Here is a 23,007-nt window from a genome sequence, read left to right on the forward strand (position 1 = left end):
TCTTATTTGTGGAGATACAACATCAACGTTGCAGAGCAAACAGAGTCAGAGGTAGAGTCGTGTCGCTGTAAGCCAATCAGGGGAGAGATGTCCACATATCAGGAAATAGTCAAACTCAACTCAAACAAGCGCGCCAGAGCTTTTTTTCCTCTCAAAAAGACTCAAAAAGGCATTAATTCAGATTAGAGACATCTGCAGTGAACTTGTTCTTTAATGTCTCGGAGCTCCAGAACTCCAGTCAGCAGAAACAAGAAGATCAATCTGTTCCTGCTGTTCAGCTCTAATGAATCTGACTCTGGATTCATCAGAAACATGATGAGCTCAAATAAAACATCTGGTGTTGGTGCTGCAGGTTCTGAGCAGAACGTTTAAAACAAGGGAGTGAGTCGAAGCTGCTGCCCACTAAACTAGGAATTTACGAGTCGAACAAGTCATTCACCATCTCCTATAACACACACACACACACACACACACACACACACACACACACACACACACACACACACAAAGTTAAAGTCCCATTAGTCATCACACACTGGTGAAATTCATCTGTGCATCTGACCCATCCCTGTGGGGAGTGGTGAGCTGCAGCTGTGGCTGCGCTTGGGAACTCTCTGGTGGTTCAACCTTAAAGCTGAGTGTGAAGCAGGGAGGCAGTGGTCCTGTTGGTAAAGTCTTTGGTATGGCCCGACCAGGATTTGAACCCCAGTCTCTCAGTCCCAGGCTGGACACTCTACCACTAGGCCACCGAGAAGGTCTCTAAAAGATGGAACAACTAAAATATTTTGGCACTTAGGTCACATTTTAAGTCTGAAGCTCAACGAGACTCCAGCATCATCATCTTCTTCTTCTCCTCCAGAGCTTCCTGACTGATGCTGTCCACTCCAGCCTGCTGCTGGACGGGGAGTCGGTCTACAGCCTGGTGGTCAACCCTTTCCTCCTCCTGCTGGTCAGGGTGATCCTCACCAAGTGCTCGTCAAAGATGGACGGTCTCCAGGTACGTCTGGGCCTCGGTTAGTGAAACGCCTGCTTCAGAGAAGGAGATAGGTCAATAAACGTTTGACTAAGGGTGAATTTCTTCAGACAAAAGCTGAGTTTTAGACATTTAGCTGAAGGTTCAACTGAGACTTTAAAGGGTTCATTTTATTTGGAGATGGAGAGGAGTGGGGTTAGGAACCAAAGATGATCCAAACATCCGGGCTGATGATCATTTTACGCCTGGTTGGGTTAAAACATCATAAAATCATAATAAATGAGTTATTTATTTCTGTTAATCACCTAAAGCAAAAGAAGGACTAGGAATAAAGTTTTCTTTTTTATAAAGCGAATTTTACGGAAGTCTTTGAAAGTCTGACAGCAGAGAAATAAAAAGTGTCTGAAATCTGAATTTACACCGAGATAAACGTCCGAGTGTCCTTTTTATTAGGAGTCGTGCATTAGCAGACTCTGAGGGTTTGGACCCGGCCCAAGATGGTTGTCCTCCAAACTAGAGCACTTTGGAGTTATTGAGCGGCTAATGGAGGTTTTAGGGCTGTGACGTTTGACGGCTTCCTCCCAGACATCCCAGAATGAGCTCATGCAGCTCAGGGATCGGAGTTTCGGACTCATAAATACTTGGTCCCGTCGGCTCTGATTCACCATAGTCAGTGGCAGCTTTTGGTGTTTTTGCTCCGTTTATCGGCACCGGTGGCTCCTCCTCACCACTCAGCTGTTTACAAAGCTAATGAGGCTAAATTACACTCTGAAGTAAACGCACTTGTGAGCTCAGCAGGTGTGAGGAATTTACACTGTTTTCCGTTGGATTGGTTGTGTAATGCTGTAAGAGTTATTCAATTCACTTAGAGGACTTTAAAGGGTTTAAAATGGGAAATGAATCGGTTTTAGAACAATAACGTTCGCTTTCATGAGACGAGGAGGTGAACGCACGTTTAAACCAAGATTCTGGAAAAACTTTAAAGCTCACTCTGGGAACTTGGGCTAGCAATGCTTTTTGTTGTGATCAGATTCATTTAATCCTTTAACTCAGCAGTTCCCAAGCTTATGCAGCCGCGCACCCCCTTCTATGTCCCGACCATGTCGACGCATCCCCCAGCCCCCACATCAGGGCATGGCTATATATATATATATATATATATATATATATATATATATATATATATATATATCAGACGTCAAGCTAAACAGTCACTCGAAAGACAGGGTTAAAAAAAATATGATCGACCTTTTTCCCCATCACTTTCATTTTTTAAATAGTAATTAATAAACATACCATTACAATTTCCTTTGATTTCATTTTAAATAAATATTTAGAGTGCCCAGGTAGCACATAAACAATGCAATTACTTCTGTCCAGCCCAGATGTGCTCACATGTGCACCCGTGAGCCGTGGTTCCGCTGGAACGCGTCTGACCTCTGACAGACACACTCTGAACTTCAGATCTTCAGCGCGCTGTTAATAGCCTGACCCGTTTAGAATGCTGTCCCACAGTCAGTGTGCTAATATAATAATATAATAATGCTAAAATGCTCAGATGGGAATCATTTCTTATTTATTTTCTTACATCCACAATGTTCTGTGTGTGAGGTTTACAATGTCAGAACACCTGCATGAGACAGGTGTTAATTACAATCTGCCAGAATGACTCACCACCTTCAGATTTCTCCAACATCGTTAAAAATGATCAAATATGGAACATATCTTGCTATGAACAGCGTGCGCAGGCCAGAGTGCTGAAGCTCGGCGCGCATTATTATTGTGAAGCTATGGCACATGCGGAGGACACGCACACACACACACACACACACACACACACACACACACACACACACACACACACACACACACACACAAAAATATACTTGTTTTCAATTACATTTATTGGGCCCACTTACTTTTTCTTAGGCCCACCCACAAATGAGTTTCTGGCTACAATAATGGTGACATATGACAGACTTCTCTGAGCTCCGCAGCCATTACACTTTTCACCTCGCGCACCCCCTAGCGGCAGCTCTCGCACCCCCAGGGGTGCGTGCACCACACTTGGGGAGTCCCTGCTTTAACTGAATCCTCTTAGTGGAGGTCATTTATCATTTTAAAGAGGACATATGTAAATCTGCGTTTTGCTTCCTTTTCTGCTGCCATGTGGCTCTTTTCTCTCCAAACATGAATGAAACCCATCTCCATTGGTTTCAGGAAATTTTTGTTTCTACGAGGCATTTGGAAATGTCCCTTGTTGTGATGTAACAATCAGGGGAGCTGACATAGAAACCTCCTGATCTGTGGAGCAGCAGCTCTACCCAGATATCCAAACTGGGGGTGGCCAGCAATAGCTTGTGTTCTTGAAGCGACAGAACCCTGAAATGGCTCGTTCTGATTTTTGAGTTGTTTTTTTTTACATTAGTTGAAGAGTTTTGATCATTTAAACTTTAACACGATGAACCGCAGCAACTAAAATCCCAGAAAACATGAAGCCTGAAGAGTAAAAGCTCCGCATCATGTGACTTGTTTGAAATTTGGATGAAGTCTTTAGGCAGAAGTTCAAATGAAAGACCAAGTTCACATCTTCAGTGGTCTCTAGTATAAATGAACGCCTTAAGTCGATCTTTGTGGGGGAACAAAGTTCTGGTGCTTCATCTGCCTCATATGATGTCCACATCCTGATGAACTACAAGGAAGTTTCTGATCCTAGATGTATGTTCTCATCCCGTTCCTCCTGCTGTCGGGGGGCAGGAACGAGTCGCAGATGCAGATCTAGTCAGATGGACAATTAAACCTCCGTACAACCAGAGAAGGGTCCGGGTCGCGGGGGCAGCATCCCAACTAGGGACCCGGACCCGGATAAGCGGAGGAAGACGAGACGAGACGAGACAACCAGAGAAGATGAACGCTTGTGCGCCCCCCCCTTCCCTGGCTGCCTTTTGTTGTAGTCAGGTGGAAGGAAAGGAGTTTGCTGTTTCTACTGCTGGCTCAGCACTCTGCAGCTCTCTGGATGTTTTATTTGTGCTGATGGGGCCAGCGGGGGTTTCCAGCCCACACTAAACGTCTTACCATAGTCAACTCTGAACAAAACAAGGGTCAGCTCAGAAATAATAAACAAGTCATGACTTAAATGTTTTAGTTTCTCATTAAGGGGATTTTTTTATCTGCAGCTGCAGAAATAGTCAAAAGTACAATTTCTAACATTTATTTGTAATTTGCAGCAAGTTTTTAGGAATAAAACTGATGACCTTTGCACTCTTCCTCTGCAGCTGATGTCCTGGTGGACTCTACGCTACATCAACCTACACCAGCAGGTCCTGGAGGCCCGTTCTCCTCAGCTCCTGGATCTGGCCCACAGCAGCATGGATGAAGGTCTGTCTTCTGCTGCGAGTCTTCATGTGGATTAAAGTCAGATCATTTCATTGTTTTATGTTCTGATGGAGCATCAAGTCATTTATCTGTGGTTTATTAGTTATTCAGGGTTTCATCCACACACACACACACACACACACACACACACACACACACACACACACACACACACACACACACACACACACACACACACACACACACACACACAATCGCATCAGTAAAAATTTATATTTGGCTGAGTCCAGGTGAGCCAGGTAAGGCAAGGAAACACCATCAGAGGAGCCGTCTGCCCCGGCAGCATCAGGTCTTCCATAGCAACTAAGTCAGGGCGCTCAGAGGAGGGGGAGCATAGACCCCCACCTCCACTTAACCCTCCCGCTGTCTTTATGGGTGACCCCGCGAGGAAAGTTGACCATTGAGCAGGATTGATGGTTTATCCTTTGGGTCCACGTGGCAGGGGTGAGGAGTGAGCACCACCTCACCCCTGCCACGTGGACCCAAGGGATAAACCATCAATCCTGCTCAATGGTCAACTTTCCTCGCGGGGTCACCCCTATTAGGATAGTGGGAGGGTTAAACACTACCTGTGGAGTGCCCAGGAAGCAACTGTTGGCCACCGCCCCCGGGGCAGAGGGCCCCTACAGAGAAAACACCAGATTAAAATGAGTAAAAATATGAAACTAATATAAATGAAAAAAGTAAGATAATAAATAAAGTCATATGGACATTAAAGTAATAATATTATTAAAATATAATCATATAAAAGATGCAAAGCCAGTAATAAAATATAATCATGTAAAACAAGAAATAAAACTATACTAAATAATTAGATAAAAGCTAATCTAAGTAGACGGGTCTTGGTCTTGAGCCTGGACTTAAAGACATGAACGTTCTCTGCGGCCCTGAGGTCCTCCGGCAGATCGTTCCAGAGGCGAGGGCCATAACACTGGAAGGATGCCTCGCTCTAAGTGTGTGTCCTGACTTCAGGGATGACCGGGAGACGCCTGCCAGAGGAGCGCAGAGGCCGTGAGGGTTCATATGGTAAAAGCAGTTCTGAGAGATAAGAAGGCCCCATACCATTAAGACACTTAAAAACCATTAGAAGAACCTTAAAATGGATCCTGAAACATACGGGGAGCCAATGCAATGATTCTAAAATTGGTGTAATGTGCTCCCGCCTCCTGGTCTTCATCAGGACACGTGCCGCTGAATTTTGTAGAAGTTATAAACGTGAGATGCTCTTTTTGGGAAGTGCAGAAAGCGGGGCATTACAGTAGTCTATTCTACTGGTGATAAAAGCACGCATCAGCATCTCCGTATTGGCCCGAGAGAGAATAGGGCGGACTCTGGCAATGTTCTTTAGACGATAAAAACCTATTTTTGTGATCTGATCAGCTCAGAGTCAGAAATCACATCCAGGTTCTTCACGGGTTCAGAAGGATTAGACAGAGATTGTAGTTTTGGTAAAAATTTCTCTCTCTGGGCCTCAGGACCAATGACTAAAACTTCAGTTTTGTCCTGGTTGAGCTGGAGAAAGTTCTCTGCCATCCAGGATTTGATGTCTAAAATGCAGTTAAAAAGTGCATCCATTGGCCGAGAGTCATCAGGAGACACAGAGATGTACAACTGTGTATCATCAGCATAACTGTGTAAGTTGACTTCATGTATCCTAATGACACTGCCAAGAGGGAGTGTATAAAGGTTAAAAAGCACTGAATTTAATTCCTGTTCCTAAACTAATAATTTATACATGACAAGAAATGAATAATGAGATGTGATGTGGTGGATGTGAGGTGTTGTGAGGGAAGCTAGATGTTGTAGCAACTGTTCTTTGTATCTGAGAGAAATTGTGAAATCTGAGTGTAAAATAATTTGTTGTTTGTTATAAACTAGAGAGTTGTTTATTAAAAACAGCAACAGACGCAATCTGTCGTGCCACATCTACGCACCCTTGGTGTGGAGGTTCTCGTACGTTCCGGGGGTCAATGGTCACTGCCGGTGGAGTGAACTCTGATATCGGGAACCCGTAGATAGCTCCGATAGGACCCGTCCAGTCTGAGATCCCTCCAGGTGAAGGCAGGAAGCTGGAATGCTTGTTCGTATCTAAAGTTGATGTTTGTTTGGCTCTTAGAAGAGCCGGTTGTCTGGTATCAGCCGCAACGTTGCAGAGAGGCTTGGACAGGGGGTCGAAGGAGAAGGTGGCTTCAACAAGGCTTCTTTCCTGATTTGGCCGGTTTGAGGGTCAGCGAGAAACTGAATTAATCGGGAAGTAATTCTTGTTTTATTATTATTATTTATTGAACAGAACCTTCTGGGTTTAGCAGGCCAAACAGAGGATTTATTTCTGTGGATGAAAGGTTATTATGTTGGTCAATATATAGAAGAAAATTGACCCTTTCAGACGTTTAATATAATTTAATATAATATAATATAATTAATCTAATATATAATATAATATATAATAATATATAATTAATCTAATGTAATATAATATATAATATATAATTAATCTAATATGTAATATAATATAATATATATAATATATAATTAATATAATATAATATAATATATAATTAATATAAAATAATATAATATATAATATAATATATAATTAATATAATATAATTTAATATAATATAATATAATCCAAACAAGTTAAGGAATGACCAAAATAAACTTATGGAACAGTTCAAAACCCGGACAGTTTACAGAATCCGGCCCAGCAGAACAAAGACCGTCTAATAAACCTGACCCAGCAGCACCAGGACCCCCTCCTGAACCTGAACCAGCTGTGGGATTGGGTCTCCACCAGTGTTGCTGAGATGGTGGATTAAAAAACATTTAGATGTAAAATAATGATTGTTGTAAAACCTTTAGGCTGTGGTTCCGTGTTGCTTTGGACCAGGATGTCGTGGTCCTTGTGCGACACCACCTGGGTTTTTTTCCCATCTTGTTAAGATTCCAGAAGCTCCTGCAGACGTGTTGTTTGTTGTCCCGGCAGCAGAGACGTCCCCCAGTGAGTCATTTTCCTCCACTGTGAGACTGCCAGCTCTAAAGGTGACTGTGGCGGGCTGCATGTAAATCTCCATCTGTCCCGGCGCCGGCACCATCGGACCTGCAGCTGCTTCATGAATGTTGAAAAGGGAGGAGAACGTCTGCTTTCTGCTGATGAATTATGCACTTCTTCTCAGCTTGGTTCCCTCTGCTGGTCTCCGCCGACGAGAGCCTCTTTGTCTCTGAAAAACAACAGAACCTGTAATCATATCAGAAGAGAGGAGAGCATTCCTCATCAATGATGACTCTTCTCAAGGTCTCAGGTCTTCAGGCTGGAGGTCTGAGGAATGGGGGAGAGCAACCTCCACTCCATGTGGATCATGCTCCTTCAGAATGCTCTAATCAGTCTTAACAGCGTTTGTGATTATTGACTCATCAGTTTAATCTGCTTTATCAAATCTGCACAACAAGCTAGCTGTTAAACACAAACACTGTCATGGAACACTCGCCGCACCCCCGGGCCACAACCGCCAGATACCAGAGCCCAATGGTGCTGGTTCTGGTCCTGCTGCGGGTCCAAACCTGGAACCCAACGGACTCTGGTCTACGTTATGATTGAGAAGATCCAGAAACGCACAGTTCACCCGCCAGCTGGTCGAAGAGCGGTCAACGGTTTTATTCTCACGTTTGTGACGATAGATGTTATTTTCACTAATCTCTCTCTCTCTGTGTGTGTGTGTGTGTGTGTGTGTGTGTGTGTGTGTGTGCGTGCGTGCGTGCGTGCGTGCGTGTGTGTGTGTGTGTGTGTGTGTGATGACTCCCAGCTACCTTCATATCAGTAGAACTACAGTTTTAGCTGATTAGCTGTAGAGGACATGTTGAATGCTGCTGCTGGAGAAGCAGCAGCTCTACTCGAAGCTCCTCCCCCCCAGTTATCGAAGCATCTCAGCCTTTAGGACCCTGAGCATGTAATGGGTGGGCGTGGCCAGCTCTAGCTTGTTTACTTAAAGTGCCAGAGCTCTAAATCGGATCATTCTGGAAGGTCTTTTATGAGAGGTTTTGCTAACAGATTAACAGACAAGCATCTGATCTAAGTTCTGAACCGACTTGTGAGCAAATTATCATCAGAGGAAATTTCTTCTGCCTGGTCCGGTTGTTCCATAAGCCTTGGATCAAACTCCATCCAGTCCTTCTGCAGGATCTCCTGGTTTTACTCATCAGAAGGATGTGTTTGTAGGTCAGAGGTCGGAGGTAGCATCTGGTCAGCTGGTGGGATTGGACCATCAGGTATCTCCTAGCTGACCTTCATCATTTATCAGTGTTGGTTCCTGTAAAGGTTTAGCTGCTGAATATCAGACTGCAACCGATGATCTAAAAAATACCTTTAATGTCTCATAATATTCATCTGATATACTAGCAGAGCTCTGATTCATTTGCTCGTTCATTAAAATAAGTGAATGAATCATTGTATCTCACACACACACACACACACACACACACACACACACACACACACACACACACACACACACCTCTGATCCCTGTCGTTCCTCCTCTGATGGGCTCTCAGCGCTGAAGCAGCTGTCTCTGCTGTCGGAGCAGAAGAACCTGGAGATCCAGCTCCACCTGGAGTGCGCCCACATCAGCCTGACCTACTACGAGTACCAACCAGCCAAGCAGCACATCCAACGGGCCCAGGAGCTCTCTGGACTCAGCATCAACATGACGGGTCGGTAACCACGACTAGCGGTCCAAATGGTGTTTGATGTCTGACTAGAACTAAACAAATGTTCTGGGTCCAGGTGCTCTTGGCAAACGGACCCATTTCCAGGAGAAGTTTCTGGCTCAGCTCATTCTTGATGTTAAAAGGAACCCGGATGGACCAGATCAGAGGGTCCATGAGGCCAGCCCCACCCCCACTCCACGGAGCAGCCTACCCAAAGTAAGAGCGTGTTCAGGAACCATTTGGGTCTGGGCCACAGTCGGTTCTGGTTGCACAAAATCCAGTTTCAGATTTGGCTGCCTGCATGATGTCCTCATATCTTAAAATACATGTGAGATGTTTTAAAGAGTTTTCGTGTTCCCGGTTTAAGACTGGTTCTGGACCTAGTTCTGAACCGCACGGGTCAGCAGTCCAAACCAGAGAATTTTTAGTATTTTCCTCCCAAAGCCGCGGATCCAGCGCTTCATCCTCTGATGAAAAAACAAGTCTCCATCTGAGCAGGAAGCGTGCAGAAATGTGGCGAAGACAACTGAACGATGCGTCCTGTGCAGATGGACCGGATCAGAAGTTACTGCAGAACTCGTGTTTTAGGTTTTTAAAGCAAAGACGAGAAATCTGCTGCCGCTTCAATCGATCCCAACAGCAGAGAACTTCCTGGTGTTTTTCAACATACAGCTAGTAGTAGTACTATAGTAGTAGTAGCAGTAGTATAGTAGCAGTAGTATAGTAGCAGTAGTAGTATAGTAGTAGTAGTAGTATAGTAGCAGTATAGTAGCAGTAATAGTATAGTAGTAGTAGCAGTAGTAGTAGTATAGTAGCAGTAGTTGTAGTAGTAGCAGTATTTGTAGTATAGTAGTTTTAGTATAGTATTAGTATAGTTGTAGTAGTAATATAGTAATAGTAGCAGTGGTGGTAGTAGTATAGCAGGTGTAGTAGTATAGTAGTAGTAATATAGTAGTGGTAGTAGTAGTAGTATAGTAGTAGTAATAGTAGCAGTAGTGGTATAGTAGTTGTAGTAGTATAGTAGTAGTAGTAGCATTGTAATAGTAGTAGTGGTATAGTAGTACTAGTATAATTGTAGTAGTAGTATAATAGTAGGGTAGTAGTTGTAGTGGTAGTATAATAGTAGTATAGTAGTAGTAGCAGTAGTAGTATAGTAGTTGTAGTAGTATAGTAGTAGTAGCATAGTAATAGTAGTAGTGGTATAGTTGTAGTAGTATAATAGTAGGGTAGTAGTAGTGGTATAATAGTAGTAGTAGTAGTGTAGTAGTAGTAGTATAGTAGTAGTAGTATAGTAGTAGTAGTTGTACTAGTAGTAGTAGTTTTAGTATAATAGTAGTAGTAGTAGTATAGTAGTAGTAGTAGTAATATAGTAATAGTAGTAGTGGTAGTAGTAGTAGTATAGCGGTAGTAGTAGTATAGCAGTAATCGTAGTAGTATAGTAGTAGTAATATAGTAGTAGTAGTATAGTAGTTGTAGTAGTAGTATAGTAGTAGCAGCAGTAGTAGTAGTAGTATAGTAGTAGTAGCAGCAGTAGTATAGTAGTAGTAGCAGTAGTATAGTAGTAGTAGCAGCAGTAGTATAGTAGTAGTAGTAGCAGCAGCAGTAGTATAGTAGTAGTAGCAGTAGTATTGTAGTAGCAGCAGCAGTAGTAGTAGTATCATAGTAGTAGCAGCAGTAGTAGTAGCAGTATAGTAGTAGCAGCAGTATTAGTATAGTAGTAGTAGCAGCAGTAGTATAGTAGTAGTAGCAGTAGTATAGTAGTAGTAGCAGCAGTAGTATAGTAGTAGTAGCAGTAGTATAGTAGTAGTAGCAGCAGTAGTATAGTAGTAGTAGTAGCAGCAGCAGTAGTATAGTAGTAGTAGCAGTAGTATAGTAGTAGTAGCAGCAGTAGTATAGTAGTAGTAGTAGCAGCAGCAGTAGTATAGTAGTAGTAGCAGCAGTAGTATAGTAGTAGTAGCAGCAGTAGTATAGTAGTAGTAGTAGCAGCAGTAGTAGTATAGTAGTAGTAGCAGTAGTATAGTAGTAGTAGCAGCAGTAGTATAGTAGTAGCAGTAGCAGCGGCAGTAGTATAGTAGTAGTAGTAGTAGTAGCAGCAGTAGTATAGTAGTAATAGCAGCAGTAGTATAGTAGTAGTAGCAGTAGTATAGTAGTAGTAGCAGCAGTAGTATAGTAGTAGTAGTAGCAGCAGCAGTAGTATAGTAGTAGTAGCAGCAGTAGTAGTATAGTAGTAGTAGTAATAGCAGCAGTAGTAGTATAGTAGTAGTAGCAGCAGTAGTAGCAGCAGCAGTAGTAGTGTAGTAGTAGAAGTAGTATAGTGGTAATAGGATAGTAATAGTAGTAGTAGTAGTATAGTTATTGTAGCAGTACTAGTAGTATTGTAGTAGTATAGTAATTGTAGCAGTAGTAGTATTGTCATAGTAGTATAGTAATTGTAGCAGTAGTAGTAGTATTGCCGTAGTAGTAGTATAGTAGTAATAGTGGTAGTATAGTAGTCTTGGTAGTAGTATAGTAGTCGTCGTAGTAGTAGTATAGTTTTAGTAGTAGTAGTAGTGGTAGTAGTAGCAGTAGTAGTGTGGTAGTAGTAGTAGCAGTGGTAGTGGTGGTGGTAGTAGTGGTGGTGGTAGTATTAATCATATAGTAGTTGTTGTAGTATAGTAGTGGTAGTGGTGGTGCTAGTAGTAGAAGTAGTAGTGGTAGTAGTAAAGTAGTAGCAGTAGAAGCAGTAGTAGCAGTAGTAGTAGTAGTAGTAGTAGTAGTTGTTGTTGTCATGGACTCAAATCCATTAAGCTTAAACACTCCCAAAATCTCCAGGGGACAGTAAGTTGATTCCATAAAGTTTAGTGGGAATCTTGTAAAACTGTAACAAGCAATACAGAAAGACACATATGTAGAAATAAGTCACATCATCTGAAAAAATGAAGTTAGCTTAGCATATCACAACCCAATCGAATTCCTTCAGAACTGATGAGAACCGGTAAGCCAGAATAAGTATCAACTCAATGTTATATGCTGAAAGGTACTTTCAGACGTTGCTTGAGCACAGAGGTAGAAAGAAAAGCGACATTTGAGAAGCTAACTACTGGGAAAGCTTAAATACGTTAACAAAATAGTTACTTCCGGTTTAGCGATCTTACACTAAAACGTTATTGCTATGGTTACGAAGTAAACAATTCAAACTGAACTATTGAAATTACATACAAAAACATATTTAGAAGACATAACAGTAGTAGTATAGCAGCAGTAGCAGTAGTAGTCGTCGTCGTCGTAGTAGTATAGTAGCAGTAGCAGCAGTAGTAGTAGTCATAGTAGTAGTGTCGTAGCAGTAGTAGTAGTAGTACTAGTAGTAGCATAGTAGCAGTAGTAGTAGTATAGTAGCAGTAGTAGTCGTAGTAGTAGTATAGTAGTAGTAGCAGCAGTAGTAGTCGTAGTAGTAGTATAATAGTAGTGGTAGTAGTAGTAAAGTAGCAGTAGTCGTAGTAGTATAGTAGTAGTTGTAGTAGTATAGTTGTAGTAGTAGTAGTATAGTAGCAGTAGTAGTAGTAGTAGTAGTAGTATAGTAGCAGCAGCGAACAAAGTAATGAAGCCTTCACTGCAGCATCAAAGAGTGGGAGAACAGAGCATGCAGCCAGTTTTGTTTGAATAAAGCAAAACTAAACCTTTCAGTGTTTTTAACTTTGAACTCGCGCGTACCTACATCTGAACTTCTTAGTAGTTTTTATGTTTTGGCTCCTGATGTGTTGGTTTGATTCCAGGACAACCTGCTGGGGGACGATACGGTGATGGATGCCATCAGCTTTGCCGAGCCGGATCAGTTCCAGCTGCCTGAGCTCAGTGCTGAGGAGCAGGCCCTCATCCTGGGAATCTGGTAAGAGCCCCTCCCCCTCCCGGCCACCTGACCTTTTGCGGTGACGCTCCAGTAGAGATTCCCGTCAGCACCTGATGACAGAAATCACTTCCAGTCTCTTCCCAGTCTCCCGCACATTAATAAGGAGTTGAGGAGCCACGCAGCCCGGTCTGCCTCAGGCTGGATTTATTCCATATTCACCATTTCATCGGACTGGTGTTGCTTCGACGTTGCTGGAAACTTTAAAAATGGTGACAGGAATCGGTCATCGCAAACAGTTAATCATCAGACAAATCTCTCTTTATGCTGTTTTTACAGTCCTGCTTGTTCTTGTTTTTATTCGTTAGATTTCAGAAGCAGAAGTCAGCAGAATGCTAATCTCATCAGAAGCTTCATAAGTTCTGCTGGAGATGAGTTGGTCTCAAGAGAACTCCTCACAAACGTTTCCTTCTAAATCTCGTTACTGAGCTTTTCTGTGAGAAAACCAGCTGATCTGACCACAGGTGCATTCTGGGTAATGTAGGTTGTTGTTTTCCTCAGAGGGGTGTTTGTCTACAGCCGGTTAACTTTTGGAGTCGTCCATTTTAAAGATGGCCACCACAGCTGATGAAGCTAACATGTAACGTTAGCTGCTGAGAATCCGATCTTTGTGATATTTTAGAAAACCAGCAGCAGCTCAGGAGGTAGAGCGGGTTGTCCAGTAATTGGAAGGTTGCTGGTTCGATCCCAGCTCCCAGCAGAGAATGTTGCTGTTGTGTACTTGGGCTAGACGCTCAACCCAGCTTACCTGCTGGTGGTGGTCGGAGCAGAGGGACTGATGGCGCTCCATCAGTGCGCCCCAGGGCAGCTGTGGCTAGACAGTAGCTCATCACCACCAGGGTGTGAATGACTGTTGGTCCATTTATCATTTATATTTGTTGTTTTTCAGCATTTGAACACAACAGCTATAACTATCATTTTCAACAGATTTTTATTTTAAACATTTGGGATGAAAGGTTGAGCTTTAGGATTCCTCCAGAGCTGATTAGTGTTAGTAAAACCAAACAGGAAGTAGCGTCCCTGATGTTTGGACTCAGGGTTAAAGCTGTTCTTGAGACCCAGACTTTAATATAACAGCTCTGCTGGTGATGGATCCCTGTGGTTCTGCTGGGACCCGGCGGGTCGGGTGAAGGGCAGTGGAGTGGTCGGTGTGAGGGCTGGGAGATGATTGATGAGCAGCAGGTCTGTTTAAATTAAAGGGAGATCAGTGGAGCATCTCCCGGGTAACGTCAGACCTCGCAGTCCTCCAATGAGCAGACGCATCAGATTCACGTCGTTTTTCTATCCGTCCTCATCTTTTACCTCTGGAGCCACAAGTCCGTCACTCGACTCATCATCACCTTCTTGATGCAGACACCCAGCTCAGATTAAACGGAGCTGAAGATCAGTTCACTGATGAGGTTTCTGTCAGACTTGGAGTCAGAGGAGATCTGGTCTCTAAACAGAGAAGATGGGCTGGATTCATCTTGTTGTAAACAGAAAACATTCATTGGTTTAAACCGGTCACGAGTTCCTGGTTGGGGGATCTGAGTTCTACTTGGTTCTGGTAACTCTGAGGACCTGACCCGGAGGCTCTGAGGTGCACGTTTGAAACATGAATGATGAAAGGGTTTTTCGGCCATCGGTTTAAATTAAAGCAAATATGAAGTAAAAATGAAATATTGGTACAAAACAATACAAATGAGAGGATTATGTAAGATTTTATGCGTTATTAAAATATGTAGTTAAGAGTCTTGAACAACAATTTAACACTTCTGACCTTAAAGCCTCAGATGGAGCATCAGGATTAGTGCCTTCATCAGAAACCTGCCCTACATGTCTAGTGCCCCCTGGTGGAGGGGCTACAGGTGGCAAGATTCTGTTTTATTCTGTTATTACTGTTACATATAATAATTATCTAATATAATTATGGAGCTATTATGTCGACAGATTATCCCAGTTCTCATGTTTCCTGTTGGTTTTAAAGTTGGTTCTGATCCAGATTCTGTCTTTCAGCACCGATTTCCAGAAGAACAACCCGGTTCACAAACTCACCGAAGAGGAGCTTCTGGCCTTCGCGTCGGTAAGTCTCATGTTTACATTAAAACGTAGTTTGCGTTATGGAGCCTCAAGGATATTCTGCTCAGCTCAGTGAAACTCATCAGTCAGAGAAACGACTCATTCAGCTCCCATCATGTCTGAATCAGAGGCTTCTGAGAGATGAACTCCAATAAGTTACGAGTTTCTTCATTACTTCCGGGTTGTTGGTAATAATCAGCTGTTTGTGTGAAATATGATTTAAAGTTTCAGGCATGTAATGGGAAGTACCAGGAGTCCATTTCAGTCCAGAACTTTAATTGAACAATATTTTATAGAGTTAATAGTTTTTATTATGAAAGAAACCTAGATACAGTCTGTAGTTGGGAAAATTAAAGAACAAAAAAAATAAAATTCCCTGAAACAGTAGAAATGTTTCTTGTTACTTTGTGAATATTCTGTTCACACATGAGGTTCCTCATGGTTGTGCTCTCAGTCCTGTGTGTTTTTACCATTTACCTGCTTGTTGTTGGTTCGGTTCTTTAAAGCTGCAATGGCAATTTTAGAAGACAAACCTCCCTAAAACATTTTTTCATGCTTCTCAACAACGTTCTAACATCGTACAGCTACAAATAGACTGTGCTCACGTTTGCCTAAAAAGCTCCACCAACAACACGTTTCAGACCAACACCAGCCATCGGACCATCTCACCGAACCCCCGCGCCTCCTTTGGTCCTCACTCATCACACACTCACATGTTCAGCAGCAGAACACCACTGGTGTGAGAGGTTCTCCGCTCAGTAACATCAGAGAAAGATCAAAGATTCCCTAACATCAGAAAATAAAACTTCAGGTGTTTGAAAGGTTTTTTTGAACTCTGAATTTTTAAAGCATCTTTCAAATTTCTAAAATTTAGACACCGACAGCGTTTCAGCGATGAAGTCGAAAAAAGTTTGGTTTGTTCATAAGTTTGTGAATAATCTTAATATTAAATACGGTTTTGTTTAACAACTGATTTAATTTAATTGTGATATTTTGTACGATTCTGCTGGACAAAATCCAGAATTCTGTTTGAAGATCTGAAAGACGACAGGCATGTAATGGGAACCTCTAGATGGCAAAAATACAGAAAAAAGAACAAAGCAGCAGTACTTCATGAAAATGCTCACGGATCTTTAGAAAATTTTGTTCTGAGTCCAAATCACAAAGAAAATGTGTGAAACAAACAAACATTAACTCTGTCGGCTCTGGTTGCAATGCATCATGGGTACAGCTTCAAATGCTTATTGGACCGGGCGATGAGTTCCTGAGATTTTATTTAGAGTCGCAAATAAAAGCTTGAACATGAAGTAAACTCGTCTGCTTATGGTGAACGTTTTACGGGAACATGGCGGGGTCCGGCCGGTTCCGACGGGAGTCGGATGAACATTCCAGCGGTTCGTGGTGTGGTCTGAACCGATGATCATTCTTGGATGAACGCACACTTTTGTTTCTTCTGCGGACGAGGCGAGTCGACTGAACAAGGTTCCGTTTTGGGTCTGGATCTTGTTCTCTTCAGACACCAGGATGGAAGGTGGAACTGATGGTGGAACGTTCCGTGTAGCCTCCGTCCTGCAGGAAGGAGCGGTCCTGATAGCGGGTCCGACTCTTATCCAGGTTAAATTGTTATTCATGTGTCTGAAGCAGTTTTCTTCGTGCTGGTGTCCCGGTAGTGTTTCTGGTCAGGCAGCAGGGCGCTGGACTGCTTCCCATTTGTGCAGCTTGCCTTTCTCTGATTAGATATTGATTCTCTAATGTTAACCCCTTTAACCGGCTCTGAGGCTCCGGAGTTTGCTACGAGATGTGGTGCGTTAACAGCATGTGGAGACACTTTAAACACCAGCGTTTTGTTTTATCCTGTTCAGCAGGCTTCATGCTCCTAGCTTTCTGACTCTTATTTTGTTGCTGTTGATATAAAAGACTCTGACTCGCAGTGAAAGGCGTAACCTGCTTTATGGGTCCGCCATGAGTGGGCAGATTGATTCAAAAATACGTTTCAGTTGATTTCACCGCTGTAATGTGAAGGTTAAAGGGAATAAAAGAGTCCAGCAGCCTGAGAAATACAAGTGTTATTGTGGTGGGAGGTGTTATTTGTGGCTCTGCCGTTTTATTTGTGTTCACTGAGGCAGAAGTTTGTTCATTAATCTCAGTTTCCCCCACCAAACGCTGCTCATGACGGTGGTGTGTGACGGACTCTTTACTTATTTAATCTCACATGAATTCAAAATTCACTAAAAAGTTACCTGCACTGTAAATAAACTGTAGAAATAAAAGTGTCGAGATCTTAATGAGATTTAGCTGTATTCGTGCGTGCAGTCATTCAAAGTGGGATTTGTTTGGTGTTTTCCAGGTTTGGGTGGAATCATGAAGATATTTTACACCTTTTCTGTTTCAAAGCCTTGAAACTTTTTTCTTCCTAAACACTAAAAAGGAAATGGTTAAGTTGCCCCCGTCTGACACTTCCCTGTCAGACGAGCACATGCGAGGTTCCCAGGGCTGTACGCTCAGTCCTGTACATTTAACTCTTTACCTGGCTGCTGCATGATGGTTTAGTTCTTTAAAAGTATCAGTTTCTTTATTTTAATACGTCAGTGACTTAAACAGTGTTGGGAGTAATGCGGTACAGAAGTAATTAATTACTGTAATGCATTGCTTTTTGTTGTAATGTGGTAATGTAAGGCATTACAGGGAAAAAATGGTAATATTTACTCGGTACAATTGTCAGTAATGCAGTAATTACAATGCATTTTAAACCCAGAATCAAGATGCGTTCCTTAAAAATTCAAATTGCGGGAAACCCGAAGAAAGATCCAGTATCTGCATGTACTACGTCATTTATGGACTCAGCTTTGCAGGCAGAGAGGACGCCGCGGTAACGGCTCAAATACTCCAGCTGCGTCCTCCACGCGGCCGCTGTAACATTCACAAAATCGCTCCACTAAAACAAAATAATTCACCTGCGATCGTTCATATCAGCGCATGTTCTCTGGTATTCTGTACTTTTCTGACGTGCTTTGCCTCATCTGAGTTAGTCTGGGCCCCGGTGATTTAAACTCATTACTGCTGGAGCGCCGCGCATGTGAAGATCCCTTTGGCTGATCGTTAGAAAGTAGGAAATCTAGGAAACAGTTTTTTCTGGAAGACGGAGAAAACATGCTGCATGCAGGACGGTTAGAGAGAGAAAGGGCCGGAAATAATTCACATAAAACCAAGAAAACAAAACAAAGTGCTTGAAAAGACAAAAAGTAGGTAGATTTATCCCCAGTACACATTTTTACCAGTGAAAAGCAATAATATATAAGCATTCATTATTTATACATGTGATAGAATCAGATCACCCCAGAAGTCAGTCCCACATCCAGGGCCGTATCAAGGCATTTGGGGACCAAGGCTAAATAGACTTGGAGCCCCCACCACCTCACTCGCCGCTCAGTTAATCTAAGATGGCAGCGTGCTGAGAGTACAGATTGTTGTTTCATTTATTTCATAAACAATCCTTCTAAAGAACTGTTTTTAACAGCAGTCCTAGCTCAGACACCACATCACCTTCCACCGGATGTGTCATGAGTTCACCAGGCATCAGATTACCAAACTCATACTGAAGTTGTTTTGTTGAAAGTAACTTAGAGTAATGCAAAAGTAGTGTAATGCCTTACATTTTAAAACCAGTAATATTGTAATGTAATGAATTACTTTAAAATGAGGGTAACAAGTAATAAATAATGTATTACAGTTTTGAAGTAACTTGCCCAACACTGAACTTAAACAACGCTACATACCTTTGAAGTCTTGACGACTTACCATCGTAGATACTGTAACAAACTTTAATGAAGAAGGAAACAAGATCCATAACAGGGGTTTGACCCTTAGGAAACGTTTAATAAACTATTCCTAAAGATAGTCTTGTGCTTGTTTTGAACTAAAGCTGCTGGCTCTGTGAGCAGGCATCTTCCCAGCCTACATGTAGATCCAGGAATCTGCAGGCTGGTTAGATGGTTGTCACATATCTGGCCATCTTCATCAACTCTGTCTTGATTGAGTCTGTAGTCTATCCTGAAGCGTCAGAAATAAGTCATGATTACATGAAAACTCAACCCTGAAGCTGACATATTCATCTTCTGCTGATATAACATCAGGTTAATAATAATAATAATAATAATAATAATAATACATTTCATTTAAAAGCGCCTTTCAGGACACCCAAGGTCACTTGACAGAAAACACGTGATAAAATACAATAAAACAATAATAAAACCCAAACAAGAAAAAACAAAGAGAGAAACAGTTCAATAAAATCAGAGGTTGTAGGCAGATTTAAACATGTGTGTTTTGAGTTTTGATTTGAAAAGGGTAAAACTGTCGATGTTTCTGATGTCTGGGGGAAGTGAGTTCCCGAGTCGAGGAGCAGAGCAGCTGAAAGCTCTGCTCCCCATGGTAGCGAGACGGGCAGAAGGAACCGCAAGATGGATGGAAGAAGAAGATCTTGGAAGAAGGTTAGATCAGGTGTACATCCAAAAAATGTAAACACATCTCTCAGAAATGTGAAATAATGTCAAACTCACCATTCAACACCTCGCATCGTCACCAGAACAGAGTCATCTCGATCAAAAAGGTTTTTTTTTTTTTGGTGTATTCAGGGTCTTTTTACTCTTTAACAATAGAGCTTATTCACATTCAGGGGGTTCTCTTCAGAGAGCCCTCATCCATGCCTCTAGTCCAGATGGTTCAAGAAAAACTTTAATTTAAAAGTGTGGAACATGGTAAAACCAAATTTAAATGATTATTTCTGATTCTAACAGGCCACTCTGAGCTTCTCATGCAGGCTGAACATGAAAATAGTCTCCTACACCCATCTCCTGCATTAGCTTCTGATAGAAAACAGACGGTGAAACTCTAGGATAGAAAATCCTGACAGATCTACGTCACACTGTCACTAACGTTCATGGACTCACCCATCTGGACTCACGACGGGAAAGTTGTTGTTGGTTTAGTCCAGGAAACAGCAGAGAACGTCTCTGCTAGTAGAAGCTAACCGTTAGCATTAGCAACTACGTTTGTGGAGATGAAACATCAACGTTGCAGAGCAAACAGTCATTGGTAGAGTCATGTTGCTGTTAGCCAATCAGAGGAGAGGTGTCCACTTACCAGGAAATTAGACTATCTAGATCCTGCAGTTGTTGGGAACGTCAGCAGATCAGCCTTCTTCAGGTTCGTCCAGGCTTCGTGTTTTTATAGAAAAATTAATTTGTCCACGTTGTCTGCTGCAGGACAGATCTGGAATGTCTCCGGTCTGACCAAGGACAGAGGTAGCTCGTATGGTGGGTCCCTTTTTGCTGCTGAGTTTAGTTTTCACTTAGTTCTCACCCTTACCTGGGCGACAGGACATACGCCCAGGTAAGGGTGAGAACTTCCCAGTTAACAAGCACTCGGTGTCTGGACTGGCATCAGCCCACGTGTACTTAATAGGCCGGGTCCTTCGAAGGATGTGGGACCTCGGTGCATCTCGGTACATCTCTGTCCCGTACCGGAAAATCTGAATGTGATTAAAAGCACCCCCCCACCCTGAGGGGAATCCTCATGTGCAAAAAGTCTTTCTTCATCCACAGATCATGACTTGTCTAATATAACGGATGTCTGAGTTTTATGAAGTAAACTGGATGATAAAGGCTGATTCCTGTCTAATAAGTGCTCTGATGTTCGTGTCGAACTCATTAAATAACGGTGAATATTCTCATGTGGGCGTCTGTGGAGCTCGTTTGTGTTAACGGCAGCGTGACTAATGTTTATCATGTTTTATCATTTGATTTTAATGGTTCGATGACTCATGTTGCTTCTGGAATAACGGCATAATCAGGACAATTTACTGGAACACTAACGAGTCCGACGGGACTCACCGAGCAGCCACAAACATAATCAGAGCTTTGTTCTCTTCGCCTCCATCCATGGATCACTTTCATGGTGCGTTAACATTATCATCAGCGGTGTGTGTGTGTGTGTGTGTGTGTGTGTGTGTGTGTGTGTTAATCCATTCTCAGGCCAGAACCTGGTGTCAGACTAACGGTGTCAGTAATGTTCTTGTGTGCTGGATGTTCCAAAGCCCCGTTCCCGATAATCCTTTAATCAGCTGATCTGCTGCTGGAACACCAGATCATCACCGCGGCTCACACATGAAGACCCCCCGGCTCTAATAGCTGTTAATAATTAGGTGATCTCAATGAAGCTTGCTAGTCGGTTTCTCTCAGCTGAGAGCAGCAAACCTCCGTGTTGACTTCAGAGTTCGGTTTTCCATTTTAACGACAGAGAATCACCTGGAGGATCTGGTTCCAGGTCAGTGATCCTATGGACCAGAGTGTGGCGGTGTCCCGAGGTTAGGACATCTACGGACGTTTAACTACTGGTGCTATGAGGTCAAAGGTCAAGTCTATTCCCAACTTTTAACTTTCTATATGAAGTACTGAGGATGATGGAGGGCAGAACCCATCCAGGCCAAAGCCTGCTGAGCAGGACACTCTGGTTCTGGGACCGTTTCTACCCCATCACCATCAGACTGTTGAAGACCCTCCATATGAATGTTCACCGAAGTCCACACGTGGGAATGTTTGCACATGATAAAATGGTAAATGGCCTTTCACACATTCACACGCTGGTGGTGATGAGCTACCATGTAGCTACAGCTGGCCTGGGGCGCTCCGACAGAGGCGAGGTTGCCGAGCACTGGCACCACCGGTCCCTCCGACCACCAGGAGGCAAGGCGGGTTAAGTGTCTTGCCCAAGGACACAACAGCGGTGAAATATGTTCTACTAATAATTCTTTACCTGTTTCTATTTTCTAACCTGTTTATTTATCTCGTGGTGGTTTGAGTGTTTAGCCCGAGACCATGGTCTTGATTCAGAAAAGGGTCATTCTACCCAATACTTCTCCAGGTCAGCGATGAGGTCCTGCCTCAGGTGGAGGAGTTTAAGTATCCCGGGGTCTTGTTCACAAGTGAGGGAAAACTGGAGCGTGAGATCGATGGGCAGATGGGTGCTGCATCTGCAGTGATGCGGGCGTTGTACCGGTCTGTCGTGGTGAAGAGAGCTGAGTCAGAAGACGAAGCTCTTGATTTACCGGTCGATCTACGTTCCTACCCTCACCTATGGTCACGAGCTTTGGGTAGTGACTGAAAGAACAAGATTGCAGATGCAAGCGGCAGAAATGGGTTTTCTCCGAAGAGTGTCCGGGCTCTCCCTTAGAGATAGGGTGAGAAGCTCAGACATCCGGGAGGGGCTCGGAGTAGAACTGCTGCTCCTCCATATTGAGAGGAGCCAGTTGAGGTGGCTCGGGGATCTAGTCAGTCGTTTTCTAACATTTTTAATTCTTGTGTCTTTGTGTTGGTTAGTGTCTTCTGTCCCAGCCGAAGTTCTGGGCCGTGGAGGTCACAGCTCTGTGTCTCCGGACCAAACTGGAGAAGGGAAGGTCTCGGTGTGTTGAGAGGGCCATGATGCAAACCCAGGTGAGTAACTAAAGATTAGAACGTGTCAGGATCAGAACACACTGCTCCTTGTAGCCCTGGCCCCAGAACACCTGACCAATCAGCAGACTGAACCTTCTTGCCTGGTTTGAGCCGTTACAGGTGTGTGTGAACCGGCTCCCCTGTGAGGGGCTGGAAAAGCTTGAAAACACACCTGGAAAGTGCTCAAATTTTATTTTGGCAAATGTGTTAGAAGTCTGAGAAAAACGCCCTTATCAGGTGTCTGGAGTCAGTCCAACTCAAGATGGCTGCCTCTGCAGATCGTAGCTGAGCCATGAGCTCAGACTCCGGCTAACTGGTATCACAGGAGAGAGGTTTCACTCCTGACCTTTGACCCTAACCCTTAGAAGATAAGGGATAGGAAAGCGTTTATTGGAGAAGGCCGCTGTGTCCCTCTGTTCTGGTTTTTGTTGCTGATGGATGTAGATCAGATGATGGAATGAAGGTTGATGTCTGGACCTTCCTCACACAGAACTGGAGAAGC

At 43.1% G+C, this 23,007-nt stretch overlaps 1 protein-coding gene across 1 annotated transcript in view; it reads left to right on the plus strand.

Moving 5' to 3' along the window:
- Positions 1–23,007, plus strand: part of ttc27 (tetratricopeptide repeat domain 27) — a 75,004-nt gene that overhangs the window by 34,508 nt on the left and 17,489 nt on the right. Inside the window, exons 4-10 of the mRNA XM_054749986.2 lie at positions 860–997; positions 4,249–4,351; positions 8,919–9,077; positions 9,151–9,290; positions 12,827–12,939; positions 14,953–15,019; positions 22,392–22,505. Of these exons, the coding sequence (XP_054605961.1) occupies positions 860–997; positions 4,249–4,351; positions 8,919–9,077; positions 9,151–9,290; positions 12,827–12,939; positions 14,953–15,019; positions 22,392–22,505 (834 nt within the window). The remainder of the gene's footprint in view (positions 1–859; positions 998–4,248; positions 4,352–8,918; positions 9,078–9,150; positions 9,291–12,826; positions 12,940–14,952; positions 15,020–22,391; positions 22,506–23,007) is intronic.

Source organism: Nothobranchius furzeri, chromosome 12 (genome assembly GCF_043380555.1).
Source record: "Nothobranchius furzeri strain GRZ-AD chromosome 12, NfurGRZ-RIMD1, whole genome shotgun sequence".
NCBI lineage: Eukaryota > Metazoa > Chordata > Actinopteri > Cyprinodontiformes > Nothobranchiidae > Nothobranchius > Nothobranchius furzeri.